Here is a 17,339-nt window from a genome sequence, read left to right as displayed (position 1 = left end):
TCGGGAGCAGCCCGTTTACTCACGACAGCATCTCACGAAAAGGCAAACTGCCCACTGTCCTCAGATGAGGCGTGGCCTCCGCCCCCACCCGGTGTCTCCGTGGAGCTCTGCTCCCACTGGGGACAGAGTCGGGGCCGTCCCCAAGCCCCCGGCCTGTGGGGGCCCCAAGGGACGCCGGCCAGGGATTAAGGTGAGGTCGGCACCAAGGAAGAGAAGGCAGAAGGCTCGCCGACCCCAATTCTCTGGCCTCGCGCCACAGTCCAGAGCGACCTACCGCCCGGAACGCCAGGGGCCCCGCGTGCAGGAAGGCTCGAACGCAGGGAGCTGGGCAGAGCGTTCGCCCGTCTCTGTCCACACGAGCCACTGCTGTGCACAGACTGGGCGGGGGGGGCCCTGGTCAGCACCGACCAGCGAGGGGCCACCCTGGCGCTCCCCGTCGGCGACAGGCTCCCTCTTTTGGCAACCCCCGCCCCCCCAAAAAAAAAACCCTGGAAGCTTCGGGAAAACCAAGTAAACATCAGGAATTGGAGAAAACAGAAAACTGCAGCCTGTCCGAAGCTCCTCAGGCCGCCCCGCCAGCCCCACGAGGTGGCTCTCCCACCAGCCCTTGCGCTTCGGGTCATGGCGAGAGCCCAGGAGGCGGCAGAAGGCAGGCGGGGCACAAGCGTATTTACAGGGAGGAGACGGGGGATGAGCAGCCTCTGGCACCCAGGGGCCGCCTGCTCCTTGGCTGGGAGGGGCCGTGGTGCAGACTCTGGCTTCCGAGAGAACACCCTGCAGGGCCAAGCCCACCAGAACCTCAGCGTGACCCCCAGGGCATCTGTACTGCGGAGCCCACATGGGCCCGTCCCGCTGGCAGGAGCAAGGTCCAGCTGCAGCGGGGCCTCCTGGGTGCAGGGCAGCGAAGAGCAGCCCCGACCCCACTGGCCGGCGCTCCCGGCACACCTGCCGTCACGTGGAGCCTGGAGGCCCCCACAGCCGTGTGGCCGCCGCCACCGGCCAGAGCCAGTCAACTCCTTGGAGGAAGGCGCATGAATGGTGCCTGCGGATCCCCCAGCCGGTTGGCCCAGAGTCACAGAAATTACCCAGAGTCTGCGGCTTGTGCAAAGTCCCCCACCAGGACACAGACCCACGCCCGCGCTGAGAGGAGGAAGAGTCCCCAGACCTGGCAGATGAGGGGCTGAGAGCAGCCAGGCTGACAGCTGCTGCCCCAGGGTGGGCAGGAAGCAAGACGGGGGAGGGGGCGCAGGCGTCCTGCCCTGCCTTTCCTGCGAGGCGGTGTCGCCGGGCTCCGCTAGTTCCTCAGGGCAGCCAACCTGCAAACAACAGGCCCCCCCTGAGACCCTGGGCACCCCCTGCTCCAGCTTCTCAAGGCCATCTCGAGACGACACGTGAGGTGGAGCCGGGAGTGAGCTGCCCCTGGGCCCGGAGCTGGCTGGGGCAGGGTTTCCGCAGCTCCAGGTCCCCGCTTCGCTGCTCGAGCTTCCTCCCTCCCTCGGGGCTGCGGCTTCGGGGCCCACCTCCGAGACAGCTGGTCCTCCTGGCTGCGCACGGAGCTCTCGCCCACGGCGGAGGCGCCCTCGGGCAGCTGGCTGAGCTGGTCCAGGACCTCCAGGCCGTTCTCCTCAGCGATCTGCATGATGAGGCTGTCCACCTGCTCCTGCGGCGTGGTCAGCGTGGTGGCCGAGCTCATGGAGTCCTCCATCACCTGGGGGTCGGGCGAGGGCGGTCAGGCCCAGGAGCCCACCAGCGCGACTCTGGTCCCGGGTGCAGCTGAGCTCAGGACCCACTCCTGCCGCCACTCGAACGAGCACCCGCCCCAGGCCTTCTCTCATCTGGGGGGCATCCCTGGGCTGGTCTGGGCCCCCACAAGGAGCCAGGCTCGTGGGAGGTGACCCCCACAGGGGGAAGGGACCACAGGCCAGCTGCCCCCTGCACACCTGGACCCCCGGCCCCATGCTGACGTACCGCCGTGTGCACATCCAGGTTCTGCACCTGCTGCTCAAACTTATCCATCACCGCAGAGACCTTCTGCAGGTCCATGGTGCTGAGCGCTCGGTCCAGGGCTTTGGTCACCTGTGCCATGTTCTTCGTCACCTGCCACAGGGAGGAGTGAGGAGGCAGCAGGGCTGCAGGAAGGAAAGGCTGCCCCCCCCGGGGATGGGCCTGCGAGCGCCCTGGCCCTGCGAGCCCCCAGCGCATGTCTCCACCCATGAAGGACGGAGACGGCGAGACCCAGGCACCTGAGCGTCAGAGGTGTGCCCCCCGCTGCGGCGCTGCCCTGCGGTCTGGAGGGAATCCCAGTGTGACCTCTGCCCCAGCCAGCCCCACAGCACGGGCGGGACCCCCAGGCACTCACCCCCTTCATGGTCACGGCCGTCTGCACCTTGGAGGCCACCGCATCCACGCGGGACGCCATGCGCAGCCAGTTCACACCCTCATTCTTCTTGCGAATGGCGTTCTCGGCGTACACCCGCGCACACTCCACGTTCTTCTGCTGAAGGGCCTGAGTTCGGGGGAAACGCCGCTGGGGCCTGGTCCCGGCCTCGCCTGGGCCCCGTCTGCTAGCGCGGGGCACGCCCGCTCAGCCTCAGCCCCAAGGACACGGCCCCGGAGAGGAGCAGCCCCGAAAGACGGGCCAGAAGGCACAGCCGCCTCCCTGCCCTCCCCGGCGCCGCCTGAGGCTCGCTCGCCTCGCTCCACGGGAGAACCAGAGCGCGGGGAACCCATGCAGGCCACGCTGGTTCCAAGGGTCAGGACCACGGGGGCCGCGGGCGCCTCCCTTCTGCTCTGGGCACCCATCCGGTGCGGAGGCCCCGCTGCCACGCCAGCCCCGAAGCAGCTGTGAGCAGGTGTCCCGGGTGCCGGCCGCCAGCCCCACTCACCTTCTTCACCTTGGCCTGCTCCGCCTTGGAGTCCTTCTCCGCCTTCTTGGCCAGCTTCTCCAGCTGCTTCGCTGTGAACTGACGGTGCCCGGAGGCCAGGTCAGCAGGCGAGGCGGCCCCCGCCCGCTCCCTGCCCAGTGGGCGCCAGGCCGCGGGTGGATGGCGGCCCCTCTAGCTGGCCGCCTCTGCGAGAGCACCCACCCCCAACACAGAGGACAGGTGTGCGGTGCTGTCCCTCACACAGCCCGGGCCCCGGGGGCGACACGTGGTGGGGAAGGTGGAGAGAGCGCCCCTGGCCTTCGCCCGCATCCCGCAGGCCCTGCCACCCAAGCCGCTCCCGCTCGACGGCTGCTGCCCTTCGGCCGTGGCGTCCAGGCCTCAGGCGGCCGTCTGGCCTGCTTGCACGCGCCCTGACCTCAGGCTCACCGGGCGCCAGAGCCTCTCCTGGACGCCCCCCCCCCCCAGTTCCTCATCCTCAGACTCAACCCTGAGGGGCCCTCAGGTCAACGTGTGCTGGGCCAGACACTAGCCATCTTTCCGCAAACTCTTCCATCGTTCACCGGCCAGTCCAGCAGCCCCTGGACACATGTGACTACTTAAATGCAAATAACCTAAAGTTAACCAAAGGTGAAAAAGTCAGTCCCTCAGTAGCACAAGCCACACCGAGGTGCCTGAGGTGGCTGGTGCCAGGCAGCACGGCTCTGAAACCTTGCTGCTGAGTGGCAGGGGCAGCTCCACGCCCCCAGCCCCTCCTGCCCACCCACTCAGGCCCCTCAGAAGGGCACCTGGCCCCTAGGCCAGCCCCGCCCCTCTCTGCAGGTGCTCCGCGGCCTGCTCAGTCCTCCTCTGCCCAAGTCCACACCGGGCCACTACCCTGCTGCCTCCAAACAAAGTCCACTCTTTGGCCACATGCCCTGGGACCTGCCTGTCAACTGCAGCGGGGACCCCTGACCTGAGCCCGCACACCCCGGCCCGGATCAGAGTGGCCCCGACGAGCCTCACCCGACCAAACGCTCAGCCTTCCTGAGGCCCGATCCCTACCTCTGGTCCTGCCAGCACTGTCACTCTCCCACCCAGGAGGGCCCTGGCCCCCCAGGCACCTGGACTCTGTCTTCCGTTCCTCAGAGAGACGTCCAGATTCTTTTTTTTCCTCCTGTCTTTTTAGGGCCACACCCGCAGCATGTGGAGGTTCCCAGGCTAGGGGTCCAATTGAAGCTGTAGCCACAGGCCTACACCACAGCCACAGCAACGCGGGACCCGAGCCGTGCCTGCGACCTACACCACAGCTCACGGCAACGCCGGGTCCTTAACCCACTGAGCAAGGCCAGGGATCAAACCTGCAACCTCATGGTTCCATGACGGGAACTCCCAGATTCTCCCGTCCTGTCCTGGGAGCAGCCCTGGGAGGGGCCGAGGAGCTGCCGACCCCCCCGCAGGGGGGAGGAACGCTCAGCTGCCCAGAGCGCTCCCTGCACGTGGCTGTCAGGGACTGGAGGCCAGCGTTCTCAGTGCCCAGTGGACGTCGAGGCGCACGCCCTCTCGCTCTTCTGCATGAGCCCAAGTGACCTGCTCCACTCAGCCCAGGACAAGCCATCAACTCACTGGCTCCTCTGTCGTCAGTCTGGCTGAGCACCGTCCCCTCAGGGTGACTCACACCATCTGTCCCCACTGACAACCACCAGGACAACCTCCAGGGTGACCAGCTGTGCAGTACATACCTTCAACTGGAACAGAGTATCTGCAAAGAGAGGAGATGGTCTGAGAATGTGAGGCACTATACCAGCAGCAGCCTAAGGAGCTGACGGGGTCACCAGGACCCTCCTGGACGGGACAGCTGCTGCAGAACTGGGCCTGCAGGGAGGCCACCCCACACCAGCTCTGCCCGCTCCTTAGACACAGCGCTTGTGCAAACACAGAGCCTCCCTGACCCTCCACTGCCTACAGGTGACAAGAGGACGGCACCAGCTGACCCTGAGAATCAGCAGGTGAGGGAAGGCCTGGATGCCCGAGTGAGGACGCCAGGTGGTCTGTCATCAGTGCAGCTTTACAAAGGACGCCTGGGAGTCTCCCCACTTTGGTCAGGTACGGTACTTCACAATCTATTTTCTTCTTTTTGTTTTTTGCTTTTTTGTTTTTTAGGGCCACACTCGCGGCATAGGGAGGTTCCCAGGCCAGGGGTCGAATCGGAGCTGTAGCCGCCGCCGGCCTACACCACAGCCACAGCCACTCGGTATCCGAGCTGTGTCTGTGACCTACACCACAGCTCATTGCAAAGTTGGATCCTCAACCCACTGAGTGAGGCCAGGGATCGAACCCACAACCTCATGGTTCCTAGTCAGATTCATTTCCGCCGCACCATGATGGAAACTCCCAACAGTTTATTTTTTATATATTCTTTTCTTCCCAAAAGCAAATGGATCAAAACAGCAGGATGGGGAGTTCCTGCCGTGGCTCAGTGGCTAAAGAACCCAACTAGGATCCACGAGGTTGTGGGTTTGATCCCTGGCCTTGCTCAGTGGGTTAAGGATCCGGAGCTGCTGTGGGCTGTGGTGTAGGTCGCAGACACAGCTCAGATTCTTCATTGCAGTGGCTGTGGCTGTGGTGTAGGCTGGCAGCCGCAGCTTCGACTGGACCCCTAGCCTGGGAACCTCCATATGGCCCGGGTACAGCCTTTAAAAAGACCAAAAAAAAAAAAAAAAAAAAAAAAAAATCCTGTTCTAAATTTGGAGACTAATTCCTGAAAGGGTTTACCACACTAACCCAGAATGAAGAACGAAAATCCTCTAGCCGGAATCTGGAACCAGAAAGGCACGTCAGGTGTGCCAGCTGAGAGCTCAGGGGAGTTTCAGGTCTGTTTGGGCACCCATCACCCATCCGTGCAAGTCCGGTCAAGGCCAGAGCCATCTGTGCCCCCTGAGCACAGGTGGCAGGCCATGTACAGACAGCAGGGAGAGCAAGGCTGGACTGGGTGTGGCCCGGACTTGAGCGGGAGGGAAAGAGTCTGAAGGGCAAAATCGGACCCGGAGAAAAGAGTTACGGGGAAAACACAACGCCTGTGTGTATGTGCGCTGGGCCGGGGCGGGACATTTCACAACCTCTATCACACCAGCCCTTAAACCTTCGAGAAAGGTAGGTACCCTCACTGTCACTGATTCTTCCTGTTTCTTGAACAGAGCAGGGCAGAGGGTCCTGAGGTGGTGCTGCGGGCAGTGGAGGGAGGTAGGAGGGCGCCAGGCTGCCCGGAGTCTGTGCCTGCACGGACACTGTCTCAACCCGTTTTCCCATCTGCAGAATGGGAGTGTACAGTTCCCATCAAGAGATGTTTTGCCTGGCTCATGACGACTGCTTCCGTCCTGAGCTCTTCCTATTTCCCTTCCCGGTGTTCTGGGGGCAGAGGTGCAACTGTCTCCTTTTCCGCGGCGCTCTGGCCGGCATCTCAGGGCCCCCAAGGGCCGATGTCCCCCGCCAGGGCCTTGGATTGGGGGATGGGGGAGATAGGAGGGGCAGGGGCAGCCGGCCGCCGAGGAGGGGGTCAGGGATCGGGGTCCCCGGTGGAGGCTCCGGGCTCCAGGGTGGGGATCGGGGTCTGGGGTTGAAGTCCTGAGTCGAGGCCCCGGGATCCACGGTCGGGGATCGCGGTCCCGGGAGGAGCCGCCGGCGTCCGCCGTCGGGGAGCGGGACCAGGCCTGGGATCGAGGCCACGGGCGCCCGCCTGAGCCTCGCCCGCGGGAGAGGCGGCCCCGCCCCGCACGCCCCTGGAGCGAGGCGGCCCCTTACCGTCCATGGCGGGTCCGGCAGCGGCAGGCCTGGCGGGAGCGGCGGGACGGGAATCTCCCAGCGGCGTCGAAGGAGCCAACCGGCGCAGGCTGGCGGCCGGGCGGGCACTTCCGGGTCGCCTCCCCTTCCGGCGGCCGGGCCCTCTCGCGAGAGCGCGGCCCCTCCCGAGGGCCGCGGCGTTGCCATGGAGACCACCGGGCCCGCGCCGCCGCCGCGGGGCCACTGTGAGTCAGCCGGCTGAGCGCCGCCGAGGGGCTCAGCCGGCGCGGGTGGCCGGCTCACCTATGGGACTTTGCGGAAGCAAACACAGGAGTCCCTGCTGTGGCGCAACGGGGTCGGTGGCGTCTCTAGCGCGCAGGGCCGCAGGTCCGGTCCCCGGCCCGGCAGAGTGGGTCCGGGATCTGATATGCCGCGGGGGCGGCCAAAAAACAAGCAACCCTCCCCCCCAAAAAAAACAAACACAAACCTGGGAAAGCGAAGGTGAAGGGCCGCCCGCCCGCCGTCCCTCGTCGCGGCCCCACCCGCGCAGGTCCTCCTGCCCCGGGTCCTCCCTGACGACCTGACAGGCTTCGGGGAAGTATACACGTGTAGGGAAGCGGAGTGACCCATGTCTTTCAGGCTATCTTATTTCATTCTGGACCAAAGCAGGAAACTGAGGAAGGATGGGCCGCGTTGCCCTGGACTCAGGAAAATATAGGTCTAATTAAGATCCGTCTATTTCAGGTGAGGAGCCGGAGAGACACATCTATTCAATCCCCAAGGCTAAGGAAAGGCTGATGGACAGGCCCTCCCCAGAGCCTGAGAGGCCTCCAGACACTGAGCCTTTGGAGAGCCCACAGCAGGAGAAAGAGGCAGCTGAGCAGGAATGGCCTGTGTCTGAAGTCCAAGGTAGGACACGCCCAGGAAGGGACAGGAGGTTTGTGACTCAAGGAGTTTGGAGATGGGTCTGAGTGAAGGGATGCTGGAGTCAGGGGGCGGGTCCTCATGACAGAAGGGTTTTGAGGTCCTGGATCCAGGAGGTGGACATCCCGAATCCTAGATGGAAGGTGTCAGTTCGAGAAAGGTTTAGGTGCGCTCCCGAGTGACGGGTGCCCTCCCCAGTCAGGAGGGCCTGGCCAGGAGTTCCTGCTGTGCTGAAAAGGAATCAGTGACGCTTATGCAGGACCAGGACACAGGTTCAATCCCTGGCCTGGCACAGTGGGCTAAGGGTCCGGTGTGGCTTCAGCTGCGGCTAGGTCACAACTACAGCCCAGATCTGATTCCTGGCCTGGGAACCCCACATTCAGGGCGGCCAAAAAAGAAAAAAAAAAAAAAAGAGCCTCACTGTGTGCCATGCAGGTCTGCCTTCATCCAGAGGGTGGGACGCCTGTGGCCCCACGGTCACCCCTCCTGCATCCCACAGGCTGGAACACAGCGGGAAGGCCGCTCCATGGAGCACAGCCCTGGGTGAGAAGGGGTGTGGGCGCTCTCTGCCTGGGCCAGGGTCACGGAGGAAAGGACGTTGCTGGGAAAAGAGTGATGCCGGTGGATAGAGTTATTCTTTTTTTTTTTTTTTTTTCTCTTTGCTATTTCTTGGGCCGCCCTGCGGCATGTGGAGGTTTCCCAGGCTAGGGGTCAAATCGGAGCCATAGCCACCGGCCTCCACCACAGCCACAGCAACACGGGATCCGAGCCGCGTCTGCAACCTGCACCACAGCTCACGGCAACGCCAGATCCTTAACCCACTGAGCAAGGGCCGGGATGGAACCCGCAACCTCAAGGTTCCTAGTCGGATTCGTTAACCACTGCGCCACGACGGGAACTCCGAGTTATTCTCTTGAAACAGCCCCGTGTGGCCGGGCCTTTGTGTGGAGTCATGGGTTGAAGCCACGGCAGCAGCCAAATAACATGAGCCTTTTTGAAGTTTTATCCTGTGTGTTGTAGAAATGAAATTATTAAATAATGAAACCTAGGGCAGGGGGTTCCTAGTGGTTGGGCCTCGGTGCTTTCACTGCTGCAGCCCAGGTTCAATCCCTGGTCCGGGAACTGAGATTCCCATACCCGCGGCTGCACAGTGCAGCCCCAAAAATAAATACACAAAAAATAAGGAAGGAATGATGAGATTTGTGCCTCGGAAAAGTGTGATTCTGGGACCGAGGCTCTGGGGCACCAGGAGGCCTGGCCTAGGCTGTGGCCGTAACTGAGTAGGAACCAGGCAGTGGGGTCAGAACTCCCGAGGACCCAGGAGGTAGAAGCAGCAGAACCTGCCCTCTGCTAAGACATGGGGCCCCGCCAGGGCCAGGAGAGTGGGTTTCGGTGACTCTGGGGGTCAGATGAGGAAGGACAGGAGGCACGCTGGCCACGAGGGGCCGGGGCTGGGCCAGGCAGCTTCAGATGGAGGCCCCTGCGGGGTCGTTGAGGGAGGAAGCGGTTCGACATGAGGGCGCTGCCCTCGGAGCCGGGCTCGGACTTGAGATCCCCGTTTGGGAGCCCTCACCGGGAGGCCGAAACCGCAGGGAAGGCCGGCACCTTGGGGGGTTTGGAAAGGGCTGCCCCTCTGTCAGAAGGCTTTGGGCTGCAAACCACGGAAAAGCTGTCCGGACATGGCTTTTCTGCCGGGGGCTCTGTCTCCTGACACGGGAGGCCGGGGCGGGACCTCGGCGGGCCTCGCGGCGTCGGGGACCCGTGTCTGCCCTTTGTCACCGTGACCACCCTCGGGTTCCCAGGCGCCTGGACGGCTCTCCGTGTCCTGCAGATGGGGCCGCGTCTGGTTCCCTTCACTTTTGCAAGGAGAACCGTCCCCCTGCAGGCCTCGCGTGCCCTCCAGGACGGCGGGGGCCGCACCATCAGCGCCTGTCACACCCACGCTTCAGAGGGTGGAGGGAGATGGTGGAGGCGGGAAAGGTCAGGGCCAGGGAGGCGAAGAGTGAAGCCTCAGGACGGGCTCCTGGCGTGCCGCACGGCGCCGTGCGGGGCTCCCCAGGGCACAGCGAGAAGCCAGTGGCGTGGCGGAGGCCACTTAGGTCACGCTTCCGTTTACAGGAAAGGCCAGAAAAGGCCCATCTCTATGGAGGAAGCCTGGGCTAAGGCAGCCACAGGGACCGGCTGCAAGTGGGCACCAGGGACTTTTGGAGGCCGATGGAAATATTCTTATAACTGCCCACTCCTGGGCATCGTTCCAGAGAAAACCATGGCTCAAAAAGATACCTGTACCCCAGTGTTCACTGCAGCACTATTCACAACAGCCAAGACATGGAAGCAGCCTAAATGTCCATCCACAGAGGACGGGATAAAGAAGATGTGGTGCACACACACGATGGAATATTACTTAGCCACAAAAAGGAACGGAATATTGGCATTTGCAGCAACGTGGATGGACCTAGAAATTACCGTGCCAAGTGAAGTCAGGCAGTGAGACAGCAATGCGGTATGCCACCACTCATATGCGAAATCTAAGAAAGGGACACAGTGGGAGTTCCTGTCCTGGTTTAGCGGCTAACAAACACGACTAGCATCCATACGAATGTGGCCTTGCTCAGTGGGTTAAGGATCCGGCGTTGCCATGAGCTGCGGTGTAGGTCACAGATGCAGCTCGGGTCCCGCATTGCTGCGGCTGTAGCTCCGATGAGACCCCTCGCCTGGGAACGTCCACATGCCTTGGATGTGGCCCTAAAAAGACAAAAAGACCAAAGTAAATAAATAAATAAATAAATAACTGTAAAAAAAGGATACAGCGAACGTTTTTGCACAGCAGATTCTGATTCACAGATATTGAAAAACTTAGTTTGCAAAGGAAACAGGTTGGGGTGGGGGGGATGGGGTGGGGTTTTGGGTTGGAAATGCTGTAAAACTGGGTTGTGATGATCATTGTACAACTAGAGATTAATCAAACTCATTGAGTTTTAAAAAAAATACTGAATCAATGGTTGCCCAGCTTTGGAGGTTTACTAAATTCCATTGAATTGTATGCTTTAAACAGGTAAATTTGGAGTTCCTGTCGTGGCGCAGCGGTTAACGAATCTGACTAGGAACCGTGAGGTTACAGGTTCGATCCCTGGCCTTGCTCAGGGGGTTAAGGATCCGGCGTTGCCCTGAGCTGTGGCGTAGGTCACAGATGCAGCTGGGATCCCAAGTGGCTGTGGCTGTGGCGTAGGCCAGCAGCTTCAGCTCCAATTAGACCCCTAGCCTGGGAACCTCTATATGCCGTGGGAGTGGCCCTAGAAAAGGCAAAAAGACAATAAATAAATAAATAAGTAAATAAATAAACAGACAAACAAGCAAATTTTACGGTACTTACGTGATACTGAATAAAGCTGTTAAAAAGGCAGGAGAACCACGGAGCAGTGCTGGGTGCAGCAGAGAGATGGCGTGAGCTCAGAAAAGGCTGTGAGTAAGCCCGGTAGCTGGGTGGTGGCCTTGCAGAGAGTGGCATCCAGGGATTGGTAGTGAAGGCAGACACACGGTCGGCCAGGAGAACAGCCAACCAAGTGGGCCAAGAGCAGCTCTCTTTCATGTTTGTGCTTTATTTATTTATTTATTTATTTATTTATTTATTGTCTTTTTTTTTTTGCTATTTCTTGGGCCGCTCCCGCGGCATATGGAGGTTCCCAGGCTAGGGGTCAAATCGGAGCCATAGCCACCGGCCTACGCCAGAGCCACAGCAACGCGGGATCCGAGCCGCGTCTGCAACCTACACCACAGCTCACGGCAACGCCGGATCGTTAACCCACTGAGCAAGGCCAGGGGTCGAATCCGCAACCTCATGGTTCCTAGTCGGATTCGTTAACCACTGCGCCACGACGGGAACTCCCATGTTTGTGCTTTAAAGCTGAGGAATTTCCCTATTAGATTTGGAAGAGTCATGTGTCTTTAGCTTAACCTACTACAGTAAGAGCCTTAGAGAAATGGAGAGTTCCAGCAAGTCAGAAAATCTGTGTATTACACGGTTATTAAAAGTAGGTTTTGGGGAGTTCCGTCGTGGCGCAGCAGAGGAGGTGAGGCGGAGCCTGGAGACCTGCGATCGGAAAGCAGAGTTCGATTTGGGCTGCATCATTCTTGAGACAATCCAACTGGGTCCTAGATGATGATGGAGGGTGAACGGTAACACCCCGAGGTGGGACAGCGCTGGTGGGGTTACGCCAAAAAAAAAAAGAAAAAAAAATCTGCACCTGGGGATTTGCTGCTGTGGTGCAGCGGATTCAGGATCCAGATTGGCTCTGCGGTGGCACGGGTTCCATCCCCGGCCCGGCACAGTGGGTTAAGGATGTAGCGCAGGTTGCAGCTCTGGCTTGGAATCAGTGCATCTGATAGAGAGGAATACTGCACAATTTATGGGTAAAATAAAATTACATGTCTGGGATTTTCTTGAAACTGCTTAAAAAAACTGAGAAAGGAGTTCCCGTCGTGGCGCAGTGGTTAACGAATCCAACTAGGAACCCTGAGGTTTCGGGTTCGGTCCCTGCCCTCACTCAGTGGGTTAAGGATCTGGCGTTGCTGTGAGCTGTGGTGTAGGTTGCAGACAAGGCTCGGATCCCGCGTTGCTGTGGCTCTGGTGTAGGCTGGCAGCCACAGCTCCGTTTGGACCCCTAGCCTGGGAACCTCCATATGCCACGGGAGCGACCCAAAGAAATGGCAAAAAGACAAAAAAAAACAAAAAACAAAACTGAGAAAGACAGAAAACAAAGCGACATTATTAAGCTGTGTCATGCCTATGTGGGGAGCCATTATTTTATTTTCTCTTCATGTGTATCTGAGTGTTTCCATAATGAGTTTTGTGAAGGTAGATGCTTAATTGCCATAAATTTTTGAAAAAACTTAAGGACATTTATCACCTCTTGAAAAAACATGCTGAGTGATGGAATTTCCCTTTGTGGCTCAGTGGTTAGCAAACCTGACTAGGATCCATGAGGACACAGGTTCGATCCCTGGGTTCTTTCCCTGCCCTCACTCAGTGGGTTCAGGATCCGGCGTTGCCGTGAGCTGTGGTGTAGGTCGCAGACGCGGCTCAGATCCCACATTGCTGTGGCTGTGGTGCAGGCCGGCAGCTGCAGCTCCAATTCGACCCCTAGCCTGGGAACCTCCATATGCCACGGTTGCGGCCCAAGAAAAGGCAAAAAGACAGGAAAAAAAAAAAAAAAAAAAGAGAAAAGCCAATTTCAAAAGGTCACATGCTGTATGATTTTATTTATGTAACATTCTCCAAATGACAAAATTATGGAGCATAAAGACATTCATTCTCCTGTAGCCTATCAAGTCAGCGTGACCCCAATCTAAACAGCACAGCACCAAATGATCCCAGACGCCACCTAAGAGGGTAGGGATGTAGAAAAAAGGGTGTGTGTGTGTGTGTGTGTGTGTGTGTGTGTGTGTGTGTGCGCGCCTGGGCCACGATGCTGTACCGTGGAAGATTGACACAACACTGTAAACCATCTCTAATGGAAAAGATGATTATTAAAAAAGAGAAATGTAAAGACAGCAGGCAACACCTGAAAAGGCAGAGGGATGGAGTCCTCTGATGGGAAGCGTGTTGCAGCGACAACTCACAGTGGACCAGCTCACATGGGGTGCGGGCGCCAGAAAGACGGGTGCTGGGCCAGCTCACCAGGCAAGTGATGAAATGAAAAGCTTAGCATTTCCATCTCACGCTTACTCACCAAATTCTCTGGCTCAAAAAGGTAAACATGGAAAACAAAACTATGAAAGTATCAGGTGGGGACAGAGTTCCCCATGTGGCACAAGGGGTCAGGAGCCTCTCTGGAGCTCTGGGTGCGGGTTCGCTCCTCTGCCTGGCACATGGGGTGAGGACCTGGCATTGCGGCAGCTGTGAGCCAGTCACAACTTCAGCTCGGATCTGATCCCTGGCCCAGGAATTCCATATGCCGAGCGGCAGCCAAAAAAAGGAAAAAAGTGGAAATGGGTAAATGTTGTTATCACTTTGGGGCAGGGATGTCTTTTTCCAGTGGGACAAATGCTAAAAGCCATTAAGGATTAAAGTGATATGTCTGCTGCAAGAAGCAACAGAGGGAAGGTTAAAAAGCCAGGGAGCTCTTTGCAGTACAAATCACTAAGGGTGAATTTCCTGAATATATAAAAGCTTCCCCCCAAAAAAGGTCAAAAGGAGACGAGGGAAGAACCGCCCTCCCCTGGCCCGTGAGCCAGCCTCCCGCCTGCGCCTGCGGGGCTCAGCTCAGGGGCGGGACGGTGGCCAGTGGGCTCCCACTGCCACTGCGTCACAGGAAGGCACCGAGAAAACTGATGCGAATCAGGAGGCTGCGGAGAGGTGTCCTGCCCATGGCCACGTCGTCGCAGAAGTATCAGCTGACTTTGCTTAACGGGAAGCATTTTGACAGCATTTACCAAAACGTTCCTAGTTAACTTATGTCACAGATAAGCCTTCACAATTTTGTAAGTACACAAATGCAGGGATGTTCATTGCTGCCTTGTTTGAGAAGTTGGAGATACCCTGTATTACGCTCATCAAAGGGAGCTGATTACCGAAGTGGCGGCCCCAGACTGAGGACCACAGGCTGCTGCGAAGGAGGGGCTGACCTATGGACAGGAGGCTCGGCAGAGCTCCGAGGTCCCTGCGAGACTCAGCCCTCCCACAGTGCCCCTTGGGGCTCAGCAGGTTAAGAACCCGACGTTGAGTACGTGAGGATGCGGGTTCGACCCCCGGCCTCGCTCAGTAGGTTAAGGATCCCGTGTTGCCGTGAGCTCTAGCGTAGGTTGCAGATCCAGCTTGGGTCCTGCATTGCTGTGGCTGTGGTGCAGGCCAGCAGCTTCAGCTCCAATCCAGCTGCTAGCCTGCAAACTTCCATATGCCACAGGTGTGGCCTTAAAAAAAGGAAAAAAAAAAAGGAAATTTTAATCAATTTTTTTTTTTTTTGGTCTTTTTAGGGCCACACCTGCAGGATATGGAGGTTCCTAGGTTAGGGGTTGAATTGAAGCTGTAGCCGCCACCTGCACCACAGCCACAGCCACAGCAATGCGAGCCACGTCTTTGGCCTACACCACAGTTCACGGCAGTGCTGGGTCTCCGACCCACTGAGCGATGCCAGGGATCAAACCTGTATCCTCACGGATTCTAGGTGGATTCGTTTCTGCTGCGCCATGAAGGGAACTCCCAAGAGGACCTTCTTTAGAAAGCAGTGTGCTCAGAACAAGGTCCGGCCCAGAACAGGGAGCTCTGGTGTAGCAGAGATGGTGAGGTGTTGGGGGGGGCAAAAGGTGAGGCTGTGTGCTCATGCTGTTTCACACCTGTGTGCGTGCAGGGGCCACGTCGTCCCTGGGGGGCTTAAGAGAGACCTGAATGGAGGTGCCTCCACTCGTAGCCCAGGGAGCGGGCCCGGAGCTGCGGTGGGGCCATGAAGGGGCATCTTCTTGTCTCTGTAACAGTTGACGGTCCCAGCATGTTTCCTGTCCTATTCATTCCTTGTATTTTTTTTTTTTTTTGGTCTTTTTGCCTTTTCTAGGGCCACTCCCGCGGCACATGGAGGTTCCCAAGCTAGGGGTCTAATTGGAGCTGTAGCCCCCGGCCTACACCACAGCTCACGGCAACGCCGGATCCCTAACCCACCGAGCGAGGCCAGGGATTGAACCTGGGAGCTCATGGTTCCTAGTCGGAGTCGCTAACCACTGAGCCACGACGGGAACTCTTCATTCCTTGTAATCTTAACAAGCCCGGGAAGACGCGGCGGCCGACGTCGGGAGTGCCGTTGTCTGCTGCACCCTGCGTTCTGTCCAGACGTCCTCTGGAAACCGCGGCTGAGTCCTCACGTCTGGGGCAGCCCTGCCTCTTCCACGGCTGTCTCCTTCCTGTGTCTGTCGCCCGGGCCACCCGGCAGCCCAGGCTCTCCATGTGGATGTGGAGGCCTCCCTGAAAGAGGGCCTCTAGTGCTCCCCACGCTCGTGGCCGAGCCCTCTGCCGACCCGGCTTTGGAGTGTACACTGGCGGCTCTGACTGCTTTCGGCCTCGCTCGTTTCTTTCCCTGGGCCGTGAACCCAATTCCTTTGTCCGGCCTGAATGCAGATGCACACTGTCTGCTTTACAGAAGCGTTTTCTGCAGACGTGTGAAATACCTGGGTGTCTTCTTCCTTCCAGAGAACCCTGCTGTGGAGTCAGAGAAGAAGAGTGTTTCCATCCCACAGATCGTCCTCACAAGCGCCTCCACAGAGACGCTCACCGGCTCCAGGTGTGTTGCAGTAGAGGCGCAGGGAGCCATCCAGGAGCACAGGGAATGGGGCCCCTGCTTCCGACACAGGAGCCCCAGCACAGGGGACGCCTATAACTTACAGGCCAAAGAATAAACCAGCACCACAGTGGCTGCTGCTCCCTGTGTTCTGAGTCCTGGTCATCATGGCACAAAGGCCGCCCTGTCCTGTGGAGAGCTGCAGGTTCCCCAGGGGCCACCTGCCTCTCACCTTCTGCAGACGCTGGCAGTTTGGCAGAGGGCGCGTGACCCTGGCGCAGAGAGAGGCCTGTGGTGACCAGCGAAGAGGCCTCTGCCTGTTGCATGTGGCTGGCTGTGCGGACGACCCACAGGGAGCAGGCCGCGTCCCTCGCCTCTCCCTGCTCACCGGAGGAGTGTGCTCAGGACTTGGCGTTTGTGACCGACATGTCCCCAGCCCTGGACCGGTTAGGCTTGAGGCCACACCCTGAAGGTGTCAGGTCCAACCAGAGGGACATGCACAGTCCCTGGAGGGTCTAGGGGCTCCTAGGGGGAGTGTAACCTGACCCAGGGATTAAAGGGTGCAGAACAATGTGGGAGGGGTGGCAGCCACGGCACTTAGAACTTTGGAAGTGGCTTTGTCAGGAGAGCTGAATTGACAGCTGTCCCTCTCTGTCTGGCGGTGGATGAGGGCTCCTGCTGGCGAGGGGCCATTCAGGGGACCCCGCCACAGCTGTTCCATCTGCACCAGGAGCCCGAGGGGCAGGGTCTACCCCCCTCTGGGTGGCTGGAGAGTGTGCCCTGCCTGCCTGAGCTCACACCCCTTTCGTCTGGTGACCGTATGTGTCAGCTTGCTGAGTTCCTGGCATCATCAGCAGGCTTTACCCATGGTCTCTGCTTCTCCGTCTACTGGTGAGGGTCTTAATGCTTTAGTCGTAATAGTACAGTTGGCTTCTGATCGGTTAGTTTCGGTACCACCCAGGAGAGAGACGTCTCGTAGTGACGTCCCTTGCTAACACACTGCTAACATCACGGCTTGTATTTTTTTTCCCTGCCCAAAGCATGTGGAAGTTCCTGGGCCAGGGATCGAGGCCGAGCCACAGCATCGGCCCAGGCCGCTGCAGTGACAATGCCAGATCCTTAAGGGAACTCTGTATCTTTAAACACATGTATGCGTTCTGACCGCCACAGCTGAATACTTAGAAAAATCGAAAGATGGGCTTGTACGCACACGTACCCTTCTCCATAACATTTCTTAGTAGCTGTTGCATTCCTGTTATTTGACCTAGAAACTGCCCTCCTCCTACCCCTCTCCTGAGCATCTCAAATAATCTAAAAACTAACCTCATTATTAGCTATAAACTATCAGGATTCAAAAATGACCGGAATGAACTGAATATGGTAATTCGCTTAAATTGAAACAAATCATCTTGACTCATGATTAAGGTCATAATTATCAAATGTCTTTAACATTATTTTAGCACTGACGGTATAGTCCCCTTCACGGGAGAAACTGTACCCCCTCCGGCGG

The 17,339-nt window shown here is 58.6% G+C and overlaps 2 protein-coding genes across 5 annotated transcripts; one reads left to right on the top strand and one right to left on the bottom strand.

Moving 5' to 3' along the window:
* Positions 1–6,772, bottom strand: CHMP1A (charged multivesicular body protein 1A). The gene is given in 7 exon segments (NM_001243360.1): positions 1–1,316; positions 1,521–1,708; positions 1,969–2,097; positions 2,360–2,506; positions 2,886–2,963; positions 4,604–4,623; positions 6,663–6,772. Coding segments are annotated over 7 exon segments (591 nt in total). The 5' UTR covers positions 6,670–6,772; the 3' UTR covers positions 1–1,294.
* On the top strand, positions 6,668–15,976 carry SPATA33 (spermatogenesis associated 33). Of its 4 annotated transcripts, none has more exons than XM_013994369.3 (3): positions 6,668–7,028; positions 7,386–7,550; positions 15,742–15,976. In XM_013994369.3, exons 1-3 carry the CDS (start codon positions 6,668–6,670, stop codon positions 15,945–15,947), a joined length of 732 nt encoding a protein of 243 aa, XP_013849823.2. In that variant the 3' UTR covers positions 15,948–15,976. The 4 variants fall into 4 exon arrangements, 2 of the variants coding, with proteins under 2 accessions (XP_013849823.2, XP_084815319.1); XM_084959193.1 differs by having other exon boundaries at positions 6,829–6,886; XR_014805223.1 differs by lacking the exon at positions 15,742–15,976 and having other exon boundaries at positions 6,829–6,996; positions 7,386–7,526.
* The last annotated feature ends 1,363 nt before the right edge of the window (positions 15,977–17,339 follow it).

The sequence above is a fragment of the Sus scrofa genome, chromosome 6, assembly GCF_054392235.1.
Source record: "Sus scrofa isolate SSC_HxYL_T2T_F1_AM1 chromosome 6, Sscrofa_HxYL_maternal_Yorkshire_Landrace_v2.0, whole genome shotgun sequence".
Classification (NCBI taxonomy): Eukaryota; Metazoa; Chordata; class Mammalia; order Artiodactyla; family Suidae; genus Sus; species Sus scrofa.
This window is presented reverse-complemented; position numbering and strand designations above follow the sequence as displayed.